Here is an 18,422-nt window from a genome sequence, read left to right as displayed (position 1 = left end):
GCATGCAACAGCTTTATACCCTGGTTTGCTTTGCACTAACTGACCATATAAACAAGCCCTCAGGGTATCTTTTGTCTAGGAGCTTGAATAATAATAACAATGAAGCCATGACTGCATGGGCTTTGCAAGCCTATTCTAGTGACTCGCCTCTGCTGCCACAGCTTCACTACCATTGTTATTTGAGCTAGCTAGATTGAAGCTACTCGAATACGTCTACATGTGCTGCAGTTATTCACTTGATTGCACTAAAGATGTTATGTAAGGCAGCATTTCCACAGACTTTAGAAAGCTGACACACCACCCCCAAGAGAAGGAAACCTATTTTCCCCTCCTGCTTTTTCAATACAGCTATTAAAGGCTTCCCTAAAATAAGTGATTACTCAGAGTACATGCATAGCTTTTTATAGTATGAGGCTTCCTCTGTACTTTGAGTAGTGAATTAGCATCTCGGTTAGCAGCAGTTCATATCAGAGAGGTATTGTTTCAGGCTCTCTGCAAAATCAAGCAGACATCAGTATCAGCTACATCCTAGTCACATTTTAATCACCATAACAAGTAGAGATTTAATTTAAAAAAAAACTTGAAAGTTGAGATTTGTGAAAAACTAACAGTTTTCTGCACATCAGTCTGGCTAATCCTGAGACCTTCCTCCTCCACGCTTTGAGAAACATTGGTTTAAGGCGAGAAGACAGGGGAAGGGGAATAAGAAATAGGGAATTGTTTTGTACAAGTCAATAACTCCAAGGAGTCAAACTATTTCGACTGCAGAGCTGGAAATGGGACTTTTACACCAGAGAACTAGGAGGTTCCCAGCTCTCCAGAAGGGGCAACATTCAGCACTTTCTGTTAGCTCCAGAAGGACACAATATGTCAGACTTAAAAGTCATAGCATTCTTATAATTTGAAAAGCTATTTTTAGAGGTTTTAAAAATTAATTTTATGCCCCTTAGGCTTGTGCAGTTTTACTTCTAGTATAAGGAAAGCTGAGCTTTACAGGTGGATGGATACAAAATAATAACTATTTTAAAGACTCTCAGAAACAGTTCTAAAATGGTATGTAAGTTATGGGGTACATGCAGGGTGTGGTTTGTGTAAAGGGTTTATTGCATTTATTTGGGATGACTTGCATAAGTCATTCATGTGTTTGCCACATTGATAATATGATCATCCCAAACTCTTGCTAATTAAAAAGCTATACCCTCTATTGGGTATTCTCTTATCTATATATCCTCTGCTGAAGCTCTTTAGAGAGAGATTTGATTGTAGAAAGCAGTTGATGAGAAATAGTAAAATAAATTCAAATGTTAATTAAAGAAAGGAAAATGAGCATGACTGATAAAATGGAGACATTTCTTTCAAGTTTAAGGCTTAATGCAGATATTAAATCCATCTGAAGCTGCTCTACAGATTATAAACTGAAATGTATAGTGAATGCTCTGAAGGCTGCTTTAGATACAACACAAGTGTGACATCCACAGATGGAATGTGCTAGGAATAGATTGTTGATGTCCCATTGCTTAAAATGTCTGCTTAATTGATACTGTCACTTGTGCAGTCAGGGTCTAGCAAACTGAAGAAAAAAAAAGAAAAAAAAGCAGCAGCTAGCCTCAATCTTCTTTATTCCTTCTCCACAGGAAGGAATTATTTTTTCTTAATATAGGAGATACTAGTAAATATCAGGCAAATTTTTTCCACTGATCCTACTGTTCTAATTCTAATTTTACCATGATCAGTATGAGAAATACTTGCTGTCAATTAGATCATTAAAATTACCCCATTGTCACTTTTCAAAGAATGCTGCTTTGTGTGTGTAAAGCACCATATATCTGTTCATAAATAATTAAAGATTTGACCACAATAACTTTATAATTTGCATTCAGAATTCCCTGCATGGATCCCAAAAGCAGAAGAGCTGTATTGTGCTACTAACTGTGGTGGTTTCTTTAATTTATAATGTTGATGCTTTACTCCTTTGGGTCACTTATTATATTAAACAACACCAAGGGCAGCTATTTTCCCATTGTTCGTATATTACAATCAAACGTTATTTACTATGTTATTCCACTAGCAGGAGCACTTTAAATGTGTCTTGCTTTACTCTCAAGTATATATAGCTGAAACACTTTTCTACTGAAATATGAGTAATCAGCTTGGGGAATTGAATGGCATGAGTGATTCACGTAAAATATGACTTTTTTTCTTCTCTGTAATGGATTCAGATGTGCTTCATTCCAGTAGTCTCAGAAAGTTATACCATCTGAGTGCTGCTTAAATGGTCTTTGTGACATCAGTTGATGGTCTCTCTCCAATTATAATGTAGTTCTTACAGGGCAGGTCTCCACATCACTATTAGCACCATACTGGTATTACCAGCACAGAAACTAAAGATCGACAGACCATGAACTATCCTTTTGCCTATAAGGGATCATCTTGTCTAAATATGACTGGAGACATTTTGGCAGAGCAATATGAGGAAGCTTGCAAATATCACTGTCCACTGTCCACTTTGTCATTTGGCCAGAGTAGAAGACTTTCCATGAATTCTAAAATACAATCTTCATTCAAATTCCTCTTGAGACTCACTTCTTTCGTGAGTCTCAAAAACGTGACCACTATAATTTTTTAGATTAATATGTTTAAAATATTTAAGGTTACATCATCATAATCTCCCAGTGCACATTAACTTTTTTTTTTGTTAGTTTTGTGAATTATAGGTCCAGGGACCTATGTTATAAGTAATAAATATAAATATAGAGACAGGAAATGTCTTGCTGTGGTTCTTGTACAGTTCCAGGCATGTTTTTAAGCACTTAAATAATTAAGACTGTCACATTTTTAGCATCACTGCAAAGATTTTCCCACTGATGCTCCTATGACTATTTGAGGTAATGGCTTCTGCATCAAAAGAAGATTATATCGCTCGCTGGTAGCACTTCTTTCGTCAAACAGCTGTCTGAGCATTAATATCAATATTTGACATTTATATGCACTTTTTCTTTGCTCAGGTGTATTTTCGGTTGGATCAGCCTTTGACAGCTTTACATCTTTTCAAGCAAGGATTAGCTAGATTTCCTGGAGAGGTGACCCTTCTTTGTGGGATTGCCAGAATCTATGAGGTATGCATGTACTACACTACCCCTAATGCAAACGAGATTATCTTTTTATGCAGGAAAAAGGACCAGAAGTTCAATATGCTTTTAAGGTCATCAAAAATTCACTTTATTTTTCAGCATTACTAACATAAAACAGGTAATGTTACAGAAAATCTATCAAAATAAAGACAGCCTTATTTGTTCAGCTGGTTAACTATACGAGACAGACCGTGCTTTTCCTTGTTCAAACACAAACAAATCCACATTAAATCAAGTGTTGCATTTCCAGATTGTCTGTGTAGTTCTATGATTAGCTCATACATTTTTCATTGACCTAAAAGAGAAGAAAAGTGCTGGTGTCTCAAACGGCCTGTTAGTAGTTTTTTAACAGCAGGATAGTCTACAGAGCAGCACTGCCTTCCTTAGTACCATTAAGTCATTGTGAATTAGTAAAGTTGAAATGTGTCATAGCTTAGGTGGTATTTGTTTTAAATGTAACTACCGTATACACTCATTCATAAGCCAAATATTTTTGATAAAAAAGTGATGCATCAAAGAGCGGGGATCGGCTTATAAACAGGTCTACACCAAAATTTGATATTAAACTCTATGGAATCATTGAATTGAGTATCTAATACATTGTCGTTTTGTTTACTTGGAGCGTCTGCAGGCATGGAGCCCCTCGGCTCCCTGTGGCCATGGTTCGCCGTTCCCAGCCAATGGGGATCCGTGCCTGTGAGCGCTCCAGGTAAACAAAACATCCAGGCCCACTAGTGGCTTACCCTAACAGGCCAGGAGCCAAAGTTTGCCAATCCCTGAAATATAGAGTCGGCTTATGAAAGGGTCATACAGTTTTTGCTATTTTTACCTAACCATCTTGGGGGGTCGGCTTATAAACGAACAGGCTAATGAATGAGTATATACGGTACTAATATTTTAAAATAGAACAGTGGTTTCGTTGTAGGCTGATAATCAGAGGTAGTTGCTTTTATTTTGCATTAAAGAAAATGCTGCCATTAAACAGAGAAGTATTGAGTTTTATATTATTGTAGTTTGCCTTGTACACTGAAATGGCAATAAATCTATTTCAAAGTATAAACAAGAAGCCATCCATTTTTGCCTAATATCCATTTTCAAGGTAAATGTTTTTCGGCTTTTTATAAAGAAAAATCTGCAATCCTTTTTCTGGTCTTCCTATCTGAATCTTTAAACAGTTTGAGAATAATAATGTGGCATATTATTCTGTAGACTATCCTTAACATTATGCAGCCTTTTTATGAATTTTTGTACTGTAGTCTGTATTAGATATTTCTCTGCACCATTGTTATAAAAAGATGTTTGTTTCTGTACTGATGGGCCTTGGTGTGTCACATAACTACAGATTTATAACTTAATTAAAGATTTGTACCTTCGCATACAACCATTCAGCTCTCTTTGCACATGCCTGGAGGGACATGTGTACCAAACACCTTCATTGTCACTTTCTCCTTAGGCATTAGAAAAAGAGAAGGTCTGCCACTTTCCATTTGCTCCAGGTTTTTAAATGATCATACTATTATTAAAATTTAGTATGTTTCCTTGTTTGAGAAATGTAAATTTGCATAAGTTAATTTGCTACAGTTTTATTGTGTGATAGAACAGGTTTTAATTTGACTGTTTTCAGTCAAATTGCTCGGGGTGGTAGTATGATACACTCTAGGATGGTTTATGAGCAATAGGGTAGAGGAACAAACTGCTCTCTAAACAAATAACACTTTTTTAATGACCTCTACCTTTTGTACATTCACGCATCTTCCACAGAAGGCGGTTTCTCTGGTGACAGGAACCCTCAAAGTACCTGGGACATAAGTCTAGTTGTTACAAAAAGCAAAAGTCTATCCTACTTCTCCATCCAAATACCATACATCCAGGTGTATTTTTAGATAAAATACGATCATTTTAATTGGCACATCCTACTGGAAACAAATGTACTAAATTATTCCATTATTCCAGTTTTTAGAGGCTTATACTTGGTGCTCATTTAATTTAGCATACTAGCTCAAGCAAAGCCAATGCATGTCAGTCTGCCTTCACTGGAAAGCACGCTCCCAGCTACAGTGTAGGCATACCCTTACGTTGCCAGCTCCTTCCCCAGGCCCTGTAAAGCACTGTGTAAGTTTATGGCACTTTATAAGTGTTTAATAAAATGATAAAAAGCAAGATTACTACAGTTTGCAAAATATTTGTTCATTTGTTTTTCTATTTTTGATGTGCAGGAAATGAATAACATCTCCTTAGCTGCAGAATACTACAGAGAAGTCTTAAAACAAGATAACACTCATGTGGAAGCCATTGCATGCATTGGCAGTAACCACTTTTATTCAGACCAACCTGAAATAGCTTTGCGGTTTTACAGGTGTGTGCAAGTAAGATTAATATTGAAGAGAAATATTTTGTAACATTGATAGTGCCAAAGAAAATGCAAGGGTGTAGGAATCAAAAGTGTTTAAGCAAATGGAGAAATATTGCCTACTATATCACCAATATGCCTTGTCTAATATCTTCTATACCTATAATATGGTAATTACACTTAAGCACTTAATGTGCAGGATGATTGTTAAAATAAAAGTGCATCAAAATGGTTGAGTACCTGATAAATGAATGAAGAGGGGGCTTAAAAGGACCTGATTTTCAACTTCATTTTGAAGGAGGCACACACCACCGTGAAGGATTAAGCATAGGCAGCGAGTTATATGGGCCCATGCTCCACCAATATATAGGAATGTGGGCCTGGCTCCATCAATATTTGGGCTTACTGCGCTTTGGGGGTAGGGGGCGCGCTTCAGGGGGACGTGAGATCCAGGGTGGCCTGGCACCAGCAGCACTGAGTGACTCAATCCCAACCTGCCCTGCTCCACCCCACCGACTCCCAGCATCGCTCGGGGGAGGAAGCCAGAAGGAGGCGGGGCGGGGGCTTGGAGGAAGGGGGAAATGGGGCAGAGCAGGGATGTGGGGCGGGCTCGGACTGGAGCCGGGTCACTTGCTGCTGCTGGCACCAGGCCCCCTGCTAACTCCCCAGGCTGCCCTAGACCCCGCATCCCCCAGAAGCACCTCCCCTCCCGCAACCCCCACCCCAAAAAAAGCATTAAAACTGATAAGTTGAATGTCTTGTAGGGAACCTTGGGATATATGGCAAAGACACTCATACTGAGGGCAAAGCAAAGACTTGTTTTAATAACAGCCAATTAGTAAGGACAGAAAAGCCCCAAACCACATAAACAGTTGGAGTAATACAGTATTAGGGATATCTTTGGTGTCATTCCCTGCATATGCTTATATACTTATACCCTTCCTTGGGGACCTAGCGGTGAGAGACAAAGGACCAGCCCTGCCTCCAGCATGCCAAATAAGTCCGATGGTCCTGGATCTTCAGTGCCCAAAGATTGGTGGTAGATAATGAAGAGCTGAACCGTCAGTGATGGAAAGCTAGCCCCCACTACAAAGTGGCCTGTCCTATTATAGGGCCTCGGCACTATCACAAATATTAATTCCGATGCTTAGCCTTCCATGTCCAAATCTAACTTTGTCACCCTCATAATATTGGGGTGCAGTTATCCTATAGGTTAACATATTAACATCATTTAACCAATTATCACATAGTCACCAATTGCTCAAGCAAGTTTGTAGTTAGACATCTGCCAATGATTCTGTCCTAAAATATCCAAGCCCAGTACCAGTTCAGTGTTCCTGTAGTTGCCTGGTACTGTTATGTACCAACTCCCTCTATTGAGCAAGCTGTTCCCAGTTTCCTAAAATCTAGGGTAACTGTTGGGCCATTTTATCTATGCTATATCACAGGCCTACCATACTTCTGCTAACTTGCTTAAACCGGTGTCTTACAGGATACAGGCCTGTAGATTCCTTGTGTTACTTCTGAGTAAAATAAAAGGCTAAGCTAGCTCTATGGACTACAGCATCTATGCTAGTTCTATGCCACCTGAAGATCTCCCTTAATTATGGTGATCCTCCTGTCATTGGCTATGCTGACTTTAGGTCCAGAATTTGCCTCTGCTCCTGTGCAAAGCAGCTAAATTCATTCTAAGATCTGGTCTTAAGTGTACTTTTCCCTCTAAATCTTATTAAATCAGAACTCTTTTATAAAACACACTTTTTTCAATTTTTGTTAAAAGTTAATGTGCAGCATGTAATATGCCTACTATGTAAATCTGATTAAAGGTTAGATAAGATCTGATTTGACTTTTGCTGAAAGCCAGGGTTGGGCCAGAATAACTTAAGTATAAAGAGTGATTATAAAAAGTGATAGCAACAAGTTACAACTTTAAGGTTGGGTGATGAGGGATATATCCAACTCTGAGTTGCACTAAAATCAAATGTAGTGGCACATCTGAAAAGCTAAATTATGAGAGTTTTGATTTACACACACAGCATTTTGCATAGCACTGATTCTACACATAGAAATTGTCTGTGTCCACTGTCTGTGGCTTAGCCTTTCAACACATTTTTGCCAAACAGGATGGTCATTGCCCACGATTAACTGCGGTTTTTACTTTTTAAAATTTACATTTGCTTTGAACTCAATTTATTTTACTTCTTTCAGATCTTTTTATTGTTATCCTGTTGGGATGGAGGGAAGATTTCCCATTTAGAAAGAAATTCATACTTGCAATACATCTAAACCTGTTAAATTATCTTTCTCTTGAACTAGACGTCTCCTGCAGATGGGTGTTTATAACTGCCAGCTATTTAACAATCTGGGCCTCTGTTGCTTCTATGCCCAGCAGTATGATATGACACTGACCTCCCTTGAACGTGCACTGTCTTTGGCTGAAAATGAGGAGGAGGCAGCAGATGTTTGGTACAACTTGGGGCATGTGGCTGTGGTATGAAAAAATTAAAGTTTTTCTGAATAAATATGAGTTTACCGAATGAAAAAAACAAAACAATAGTGCTGAAGCAAAAGGAATTGGTATGATAGACCCAAAGGCCTGTTGTGAAAAAATTTACAGTATGGAAGTCTGATAGTACAGAATAAAGAACAGCACATATTTAGTTGGGTTGAGGGTTTACTAACAGTTCAAAACAGGAAGAAACCCCAAGAGAGGAATACCTTTCATTCTTCCAGTTTGGCATGTTGTCACATCTTGCTGAAAGACTCTCCAACAGAACCTTGGTGGAACTTGTTCTGTTGCAAACCTATTAGACTAAGATACCAGATTCAAAGTAGTTTCTCCTGCAGCTGCTTCCCCTTAGACAGGAAATGTTGGGTTGCTACATGCCATTGGATAACAATTTTATGGCAATTGAATTAGAGTATCAGAATAGAATTAGACCCTAAAGTAGCAGGTGTTGTGGCTGAGAAGGTAGGTGCATCTCTGTTACAGCTTGCTTTTTAAAACAGAAATACAAATGGTAATTGTCCAATAAAGATATTCAAGTTATCTAATTTAATTTTCTATCATGTTAATAGAGTTCATTGTAAAATTCTCTCATGTGGAGGAGAATATCACATTAATGCATAACCTAGTTTGTATTTCTCTTTAACTACTCGCCTGGAAGTAGACTTCTATACACCATTTAGCTTTCAACAGTGTTCTGTCCTAGGTCAATGGGAATACTTCCATTGACTTTACTGGAATTAGGATAAGACCCTTAATGCAGACATTTTTATACCCTCAGAAGTTTAAAAGCCATGATGCATGTATTTCTTAGTGTTTGGCAGTTTCAAGGTGACCTTGCATTGTATCAGTTTAAATCATATAATTGAAACATTAGCAAATAGCCTCCTGTTCCAGGCCAGAGATACTGATATTTGTACTAGAGTAAGAAGCCCCCATATGAGGAGAGGGGGGCAAAACGCAATTGAGAAAAACTGGAATTGTGTGTAGAGTTTCTGTCAGTGTGTTTTTATTTAAAGTAACAATTTTTTATTTTACAATAGTACATCCAGATGAAAAAACATTCCTTTAAAACAAAAAGCACAACTAAGCAACCTGAAATTTACTGTCAAACTTTTTGATGAGTGAAAAACTCTGTTGATATTTTTAGGGAATAGGTGACCTGAACTTGGCTTACCAGTGTTTCAAGCTGACCCTAGCCAATAATAATGACCATGCAGAAGCTTATAACAACTTGGCTGTGCTGGAGATACGAAGGGGTCACATTGAGCAGGTTGGTGCTAAAACTCTAAAAGTTATGTGAGATGCTTGCTTTGAACCTTCTGTGGTTAGCATCTTGATTTCAAGGAAATTTCAGTTAAGCGAGAAGCCAGCCAGATGGCTTGCTTGTCAGCAAAGTTTAACTCAGATGCATGTTTTGAGGTAGCCTCTGGATTTTCATAGCATGCACCACTAGACTCATATCCTCATAAATCCTTGAGTGGCTGGTTGAAGACAAGCAATGTTTGCAATGCCTTCACAGCATCTGCTGTTGACAGTTATGGCAAACTAGGGTTTTCCGAAGGTAAAATGGTAGCCCGGAAGTAAAAGAGGATAAAAATGCTATGGCCTGAATTAGAGCAAACAATTTATCCCGTAGTCATTGCCTCAATATGCTGAACACCCTGTTGAAATATACTGTTTGACTGAGGTAGGTGAGAGAGTCCATTATCAGGTGCCAAGGGATTTCTTCTACAAAGAGGTGATGAAGAGATTGCTTCATTACAATTATGGACAGCCAGTAGTATTTATTTATGCATTGTAATCAAAGGCTACCTTGAGATTTTTCCGAGTTAAGCATTCATATTAGAATGTGACCATTGGCTTAAATAAATAATAATGTTCCATGCTAAGGCATTGGGAAATGATATAGAAAAATTACAATAGACAAGAATATGCCACTACCCTGGGCATAAGGGGAACCCTGAACATAACTGGATAGCAGCATTTTTTTCACTTTGTACATGAGTGTTCATAATAAGGAAAAAAGGCAGTACACCATATTGGAGCACGTTTTGTACAGGAACAGAATGCCTTCCTGTAAGGCTTTCTTTGCAATGCACCCTAAGTCAGTGAGAGCTTGGGGCAAATAGTTGCCCAACTTAGATATATGTGCAACATGCTATGGTACCCCGAAGTGTAGCTAAATATAGATGATGTGCATGTTGGAATAATCTCTATATTACAATAATTTGTAACACTTACCCTCCTTTGTCCTCTGACTGCAGAGGCATTAAATGCCCTCTTCATCTTGAATTATCTTGCAATATATTAACGCCTTATGTTTAATCTGTTCTACCTTGTATTTAACTGTGACACTGATTACCTCTCTCAGACCTGAAGAAGAGCTCTGTGTAACTTAAAAGCTTGTCTCTCTCACCAACAGAATTTGGTCCAATTAAAAAAAAAAATACTACCTCACCCACCTTGTCTCTGTTAGAATAAACACATTTTACTACTTTTTCATGTAAATCACATGAAAGTCAAACCTACATTGGTTGGAACGTCAATCAGAATAGGCCGTCAGTAAGAACTGAATCTTTTCATTTGGTTGATTTATATATTACATACACACACCAGAATAATATACAGTACTTATGTAAATCTGTTCCAAAGGAGCAAGTCATTTATAGAGCTAACTTTATACAAGTATCCTAGCAATCACCATGGTAACATTTAACATACTCTCATGCTGATCTTTGCTGTGACAGATGAAGTTCAGTTTTACTTTGTTTCCCATTCAGTCAACCTACATAAATTTATATCCCAGATGGATCCTTAGTCCAATTATACTGAGAGAGGTGGGTACTGCTTATAATTAAGGCTGGATAAGCATTTCCAGCCTAATCCCCTGTTTTCAGTTGCTTGTAACTTTAATTTTCAAGTTGGCATTTTTCAATTTAATACCTATGTATAACATGCAGTACTGTACATCCAGGCCAAACATTTTACATTAATTTAGTTAATACTTTGTGTAAGAATAACAGTGAAGACTTGCTAACATACATAACCTATGGAAGTTTGCAGCTGTTAAATACTTAACTGTTTAATCCCCTGAACTCTACCTAAAGAAAATTAATCCAATGATTGAAAAGAAAAAGTACGGTATGTGTGCGGACAAAATTTAAATGAATAGCAAAGATAAATTGCTCAAAACTATTCAGGACCTTTTATGAAAAATATATTATTTCAAGTATAAAATAAGACTCAAATATAATAAATTTATCTAGGATAGTAGAATAAATTGACAGTATTTGAGAAACAAGTTATTCCATAATTTGACTGTATTGTAATGCATACTCAAAAGCCCAACTTGGGTGTTAAACCTTAATGTTAATAGCCTTTTTTTCCCAAAATAGCAGAAAACCTATTTTATGGAGATGATTGTTAGAGTACATTTTATTTGAAATGTCCACAAAGTTCCTATTAAAAAATGGAAAATATTCACAAGAACTTACTTTTGTATTGCATTCATTTCATCTTCCGTATATTAATTCAGTTTATATATAATGTATGTGTACACAGACGTTATTTTTCACTAGTTTACTACTATAGTAACCTATCACTTAAAAGGATAACTTCTGATGGCTATTGAGCAGCCTGTTCAATATTTAGTGGGATACTTTCAAACCTGACAACCTCAAAAATTCCAAACAGTTTGTTTTAAAAATCCACACACCCAAACTTTTCATGCAAGTAGGGGTTTGTTGGTTTGTTTGTTTTTGAAATCAGCAGCTCTCAAAAAGTGTGAAAAACGTCAGCTATTTAGGCTAAGCAAATCAGAATGCTGGATCATTTGAGAGTATGGATGTTTACATGCACCTCTCACCATCTTTCAGCTCTTCCTGTCCGATCTGTTCTTGTGAGCCTGCAGGGGACAGCGAGTGATGAGAATTCTGCTCGCCAAGCACTGCAGAGAGCAGAACTCTTGTCAATTTCATTCCCTGGCCAGCTCACTGGAACAATGCTTCAGGAAAAATGCAGGGGGAATAGCATAATATCAGATACGTGTTCATTTGTATTTCATCCAGCTCAGGATTCTGGAATTTTAGGGGAGCTAATAGCAAAGTAAGTGAAAAGAAAACCATAAAACTCCCAATAAAAACAATACACACTGGGACATCTTAAACCTGAAAAACATCATTTTCAAGAGATCAGATTTTAGGTTTTCAAGGACACTTAATACTCCAGAGCATTAGGCAGTGTTTTAATAGACAGTAGCTCCAACTCCAGTAGAAATTTAGATCAGTTTCTCAAAGTTTCCCCTTTTTTTGAAGAATATGTTCTATTTGGTATTTAGTACTAAATTGCCTATTTAAAGCTCCCACTCTGCCTTGTTAACACAGGCAAGATTCCCATTAATTTCAATGCTATTAAATTGTAATTATGCCTTTCTACAATAGTGAATATTGCTCATGTGTATTTTAAGACTTATGGGACAATCCAAGATGATGTCCTCACAGAACAGATAACACATTTTCTCCTCATTCTCTCTCCCCACCACCATTCACATGTTTCAGTATAGTCTTGTTTTTAATCTATGTAGGCAAGAGCATTGCTGCAGACTGCTTCATCTTTAGCACCTCATATGTATGAGCCCCATTTCAATTTTGCAGCACTCTCTGACCAGGTAATGTACTGTTTTCTTCTTCTGTCATCTGAAAGCTCAACAAGTTTTTGTTTGCATGTAACAAGTTTTCAGATACGTGAATGAAAAAATGCAAGTGTCTACCCTTTAGATTAAACATGTATGTCTACACTGTAATGCACAGGGATTGGAATTCAAACACCACCAATCAAATTTCTTTTGAGAATAAAAGTGTCTACTTTGAAGACCTTTAGCTATGTAGTAGTTCCTTGGATTTGCATACATTTACTGAACTATAGAATTTTCACTTCATTTGTGGTCTGTATAGTTATTGGATCATTTCCTTTATTAAGAAATCATAATAGGATGCTATTTAACAGTGAAAAGAATGTTAAAATTGTTTGTGCCATAATTTTACCTGATACTGGAATATAATATTTTTCAACTTTAATGCCTTTGACTTTTTGCTTTTTATTAACTTCTATCATAAGAGACACTTCAGTTATTGAACTGGTAATTTCTGTTTTGTTCACTTAGTTTGAAAGAAAAATGCAGAAGAGCTATCTGATCTATATTGAAAATAAGGGTGACATTTGTTACAGAGTATGTGTAGGAAACTAGTTTTGAATCAAGTGCTGTAGATAAGACGAGCTAACTTGAGAAAATTTTCTTAAACTCATGCCCATTATCTATTACAATTTCATTGGTAATAAAGAGTAGCATCTACAGGTCTTGAAATGTTTTGCAAGTACAAATTGCTCTTTGCCTCTGCCTTCACCTTGAAGAAGATTTAGATGCAAGTCTATGCTATGTGGGTAGCCCACTAACACTAAAGAGCTATGTGCATGCATCAAGGTGAGAATAACCCACTAATTCTTAAACATACCCTCTCCATTGTAAAGCACAAGATTTAAAGTGTAAAAATGATTTGCCATACTTACTGATGAAGGACTGTATCCTGGTCTCTACATGTGGCCTATTTACATAGGCTGTGCACAGGGGAACTTTACAGGAGTTAGGGCAGACCAGCTGTGTATGCAGCCTGCTAATGTAACCCCTACACTCAATGTAATACCCTGGTATATAAGTAGTGACAGCCTTTCTAGCCAGGACTCCAGCCTACCTAGTCTCAGATCCTCCCTCTGAAGGTCTTTCTGATGAGGTCATCACAGTGCTGTGAGGGGGGCGGATAGCTCAGTGGTTTGAGCATTGGCCTGCTAAACCCAGGGTTGTGAATGTACAATCCTTGAGGGGGCCACTTAGGGATCTGGGGCAAAAATCAGTACTCGGCCCTGCTAGTGAAGGCAGGGGGCTGGACTCAATGACCTTTCAAGGTCCCTTCCAGTTCTAGGAGATTGGTATATCTCCAATTATTATTATTTATTTTTATGGTTCACAGGTTACATAGAGGTCTCCTGCAGCACCTTGTCCTTTTCTATCCAAAGCCCTCACTTGTACTAGAGGTTTTAGGCATATATCAAACTTATTTGTTCAGTCTTGGGACCAGTTTACTTGGACACTTGTGGAGGAAGTGTCATGGCATCAGAAAGTGTGCTGCTCAGAGTACATGTAATAAATAGTGCACTGTTTGTGACTAGAGTGTTTGTGTATGTGTCTTGCAGGTTGGAGATCTCCAGAGGAGTTTTATAGCTGCTCAGAAGTCAAAGGAAGCATTTCCAGGTCATGTTGATACACAACAGCTCATCAAACAGTTAAAACAGCACTTCGCCATGCTTTGATGCCATATTTCTGTCATGTAAAATAGTTCAAATGATTTTACAGAGATACTATGAGATACTATAAAATACATTTTACAAAATAATAGCTGAGAATCAAATAGGAACAAACCCTCCTTATTAAAAGGCCTGTGTTTGGTTTGGGTAGCAGGAAAAGTTTAAAAAATTCTGAACTGACTTGTAACATAATATGCAAGACATTTCATTTTTTACATGTGGCTAGAACAACATTGTAATTATTTCTGAGTAAAGAATAAGATATTGCAACTCTGATAATAGTGTCAGACAATTCTCCATTTAATATTCAGGAAGCATTTAAAAGATTTTTTCCTGACTTTTTGGCAAGTTTTTAATGTTCTTCTTTGACAGTGCAGCATTGAGGCAAAAAGGTTTCATGTCTGTCTTTCAAGCATGGCTTTTGATACTGTACATTCTTACTGATTAGTTTGTGTATTAAGTTCTTATGAGTACAGTTTATGAATAAATTCCTTGTTATATGAAGCAAAACTATTATATATTTTCCTTTATAATCTGTTGATATAAAATAAATTGTTTTATTTGTTTCCATTGTTGTATTACTATTGCTTCCAGTTTCTCTTATACTTATTTTCAAGAAAGAAAGGATTTTGAGAAATCCAGTAGAATTGGCATTAATAGCATAATATGCATGCTTCTGTCTCACTAACAGAACAAAGTCCAAGGATTAGGTCCATAGTAATGTATTAAGAGGACAGATTCTTGAGTATCAGATTCACAAGGAGGACTGTAGCGGGGTGAGCACCCACTCCAGCTCTGGAGGGGTTGGAAAAGCCTTGCAGAGGGCTGGGGCTGGGTAAGGTAAAACCCTGGCTGATTGGGGGAAGTGGCTGCAGCTGGGGCCATGCCCCAAACTGAGCAGCAGGGCCTTATAAGGTGGCCAGGGAAGCCAGAAGAAACAGTCTCTCTCTCTGAATGGAGAGGGAGACTGGCTGCTGGGGAACGCACCCAGGGGACTTAGAGTGAGGCAGGGCTGGGGAAAGGCCTTAGGAGCTGGGAAGCCCTAGGCCAGCAACTCCCCAGGCTGCAGAGCCTAGTTCTAGGCCCACCTAGGTGTTGGGCTTGCAGAAGGGCGGCCTGGGGGTGGGTAAAGGCAGTCAGTCCAGACCCCTTTGCCTATAATGAGTGGCTGATACTGCAGTCTGCCCCAGTGAACGGGGGGTAGATGGAGACTGGGCAGTAGCCAAAACTGAGGCAAAGTGGGGATAGTGGGTTGGGGGTTCCCCAGGGAGGGAAGACCCAGATTGGTGGGGGACTGCCAGGGGGCAGCACCCCAGTTAAAAGGGCACCGGGATCCAGGGAGGGGGGGGTGCCAAGAGGGCAGGTGAATCACCAGCCTGCAGAGGGCGCTCCTGGCTGGAAGTGAGCTAATTCCCAGGGACAACCAGCAGGAGGCGCCGCAGGGGTGAGTCTGCATGTCTACAAGGACAGAGGTGCTTAATTGCTACTTTAGGGACCTAATCCAATATTTAGGTGCCACTGGCCATCACAAACCCCCTAACCCTGTAGGTGTCCATAGTCCCTAGGCACTTAAGTTTCCACTGTTAAAGTCTCCAAAGCACCAAACAGGTGCACAGTAGCCTCAAATCCTGACACCAGCCTGCAGCTCAGCATCTAACTTGCACCCAAATCCCAGTGGGATTCTTAGCCCTGGTCTACACTACGAGTTTAGGTTGAATTTAGCAGCGTTAGATCAATTTAACCCTGCACCTGTCCACATGATGAAGCCATTTTTGTCAACTTAAAGGGCTCTTAAAATCAATTTCTGTACTCCTCCCCTTCAATAAGTTCTGTTGTGCAGTGTGGCCTTGTACTTCCCTCCTCCACCACACCATCTGGTGCTTCCCTCCTCCACCACCCCTCCCGGGCTACCTTGGCAGTTATCTCCCTTTTTGTGTGATGAATAAAGAAAGAATGCATGATTTTGAAACAGTAATGACTTTATTGCCTCTGCAAACAGTGATCAAAGGGAGGAGGGTGGTTGGCTTACAGGGAAGTAGAGTGAACCAAAGAGGCGGGTTTTCATCAAGGAGAAAAACTGAACTGTCACACCATAGCCTGGCTAGTCATGAAACTGGTTTTCAAGGCTTCTCTGATGAACAGCCCGCCCTGCTGTGCTCTTCTAATTGCCCTGGTGTCTGGCTGCGCATAATCAGCAGCCAAGCTATTTGCCTCAGCCTCCCACCCTGCCATAAACATCTCCCCCTTACTCTCACAGATATTGTGGAGTACACAGCAAGCGGCAATAACAATTAGAATATTGGTTTCGCCGAGGTCTAACCACGTCAGTAAACTGTGCCAGCACACTTTTAAACATCCAAATGCACATTCTATCACCATTCTGCACTTGCTCAGTCTATAGTTCATCAGCTGCTTACTACTGTCCAGGGCATTAAGGGGTAGGCTGGGTCCCCAGGATAACTATAGGCATTTCAACATCCCCAACAATTATTTTCTGGTCTAGGAAGTAAGTCCCTTCTTGCAGCTGTTCAAACAGACCAGAGTTCCTGAAGATGCGAGCATCATGTACCTTTCCCGGCCATCCCACGTTGATGTAGGTGAAATGTCCGTTGTGATCCACCAGTGCTTGCAGCACCATTGAAAAGTACTCCTTGTGGTTTACATACTGGCTGCCAAGGCGGTCCGGTCCCAAGATAGACAGAACGCATATCCCTATCGCCCCACCACAGTTAGGGAATCCCATTGCAGCACAGCCATCCACTATGATCTGCACATTTCCCAGAGTAACTACCCTTGATAGCAGCAGCTCAGCGATTGCATTGACTACTTGGATCACAGCAGCCCCCACAGTAGATTTACCCACTCCAAATTGATTCCCAACTGACCAGTAGCTGTCTGGCATTGCAAGCTTCCAGAGGGCTATCACTACTTGCTTCTCAACTGTGAGGGCTGCTCTCATCTTGGTATTCTTGCACTTCAGCACAGGGGAAAGCACGTCAGAGCTCCATAAAAGTGCCCTTACGCATGCGAAAGTTTCACAGCCACTGGGAATCATCCCAGACCTGCAACACTATGTGGTCCCACCAGTCTGTGCTCATTTCCCGGGCCCAGAATCAGCATTCCATTGCATGAACCTGCCCCATTACCACCATGATGTCCAAATTGCCTGGGCCCATGCTTTGAGAGAAGTCTGTGTCCATGTCCTCATCACTATGGTGATCACGCTGTTGCCTCCTTTTGCAGGTTCTGGTTCTGCACATACTGCAGGATAATGCACAAGTTGTTTACAATGCTCACAACAGCAGTGGTGAGCTGAGCGAGCTCCATGCTTGCCATGGTACGGCATCTGCAGGAGACCAGAGTTGCAGCAGAAGCGACGGATGACAACAGATGCCATGAGAATAGATATTTTACCGAATGACAAGAAGACCTGCAAGGTGGATTCATGGCACCAGGAGAGCAGAGTTGCAGCAAAAGTGGTGGAGGATGACAGTTAGCACCGCGCACATTTCCCCAAGGAAGAACATATGTTCCCAGGAGCCCATGACAGATAACATGGAGAAATTCGCTATCAAGACATGAGCAGGAGAGCAGAGTTGCAGCGGAAGTGGTGGTTGGACGATGACAATTAGCAGTCCTACTGCACCGTCTGCTGAAAACAGTATGGCATCTGCACAGAAAAAAGGCATGAAACGATTGTCTGTCTTTGCTTTCACGGTACCCAAAACCACCCGCAACAATGTGTTTGGCCCATCAGGCATTGGGAGCTCAACCCAGAATTCCAATGGGCAGCAGAGACTGTGGGAACTGTGGGATCTGGTCACCCTACACTCTCCTGGCCAAGGGGAAACCCTCTTCTTTACCTCAGGCAGAGTGGGGAAATGGAACCCAGATCTCCCACCTGGGTGAGTGTCCTTACCACAGAGCTAAAAATAATGACACCATCTCCTCCTCAGTTTTTCCCTGAGAAAGGGCTGACCTGGCTTCGGTGCCTAACTCCAGGAGAGTGTTCACACCGGTGAATATAAAGTGGAGATAAGCACCTAACTCCCTTTGCAGGGGGACTTAAGCCACT

The 18,422-nt window shown here is 39.8% G+C and overlaps 1 protein-coding gene across 3 annotated transcripts in view; it reads left to right on the top strand.

Annotated features, from left to right (window-relative positions):
• TTC8 (tetratricopeptide repeat domain 8) overlaps positions 1-14,913 on the top strand; it is a 72,357-nt gene extending 57,444 nt beyond the window's left edge. For all 3 annotated transcript variants that reach the window (XM_039537047.1, XM_039537046.1, XM_039537048.1), the window contains 6 exons: positions 3,006-3,116; positions 5,348-5,487; positions 7,798-7,972; positions 9,138-9,260; positions 12,573-12,656; positions 14,237-14,913. In XM_039537047.1, the coding sequence (XP_039392981.1) occupies positions 3,006-3,116; positions 5,348-5,487; positions 7,798-7,972; positions 9,138-9,260; positions 12,573-12,656; positions 14,237-14,353 (750 nt within the window). In that variant the 3' untranslated portion in view covers positions 14,354-14,913. The remainder of the gene's footprint in view (positions 1-3,005; positions 3,117-5,347; positions 5,488-7,797; positions 7,973-9,137; positions 9,261-12,572; positions 12,657-14,236) is intronic.
• The last annotated feature ends 3,509 nt before the right edge of the window (positions 14,914-18,422 follow it).

The sequence above is a fragment of the Mauremys reevesii genome, linkage group 4 (assembly GCF_016161935.1).
Source record: "Mauremys reevesii isolate NIE-2019 linkage group 4, ASM1616193v1, whole genome shotgun sequence".
Classification (NCBI taxonomy): domain Eukaryota; kingdom Metazoa; phylum Chordata; order Testudines; family Geoemydidae; genus Mauremys; species Mauremys reevesii.
The sequence above is the reverse complement of the archived record's forward strand: the minus strand, read 5'-3'. Positions and strand labels throughout refer to the sequence as shown.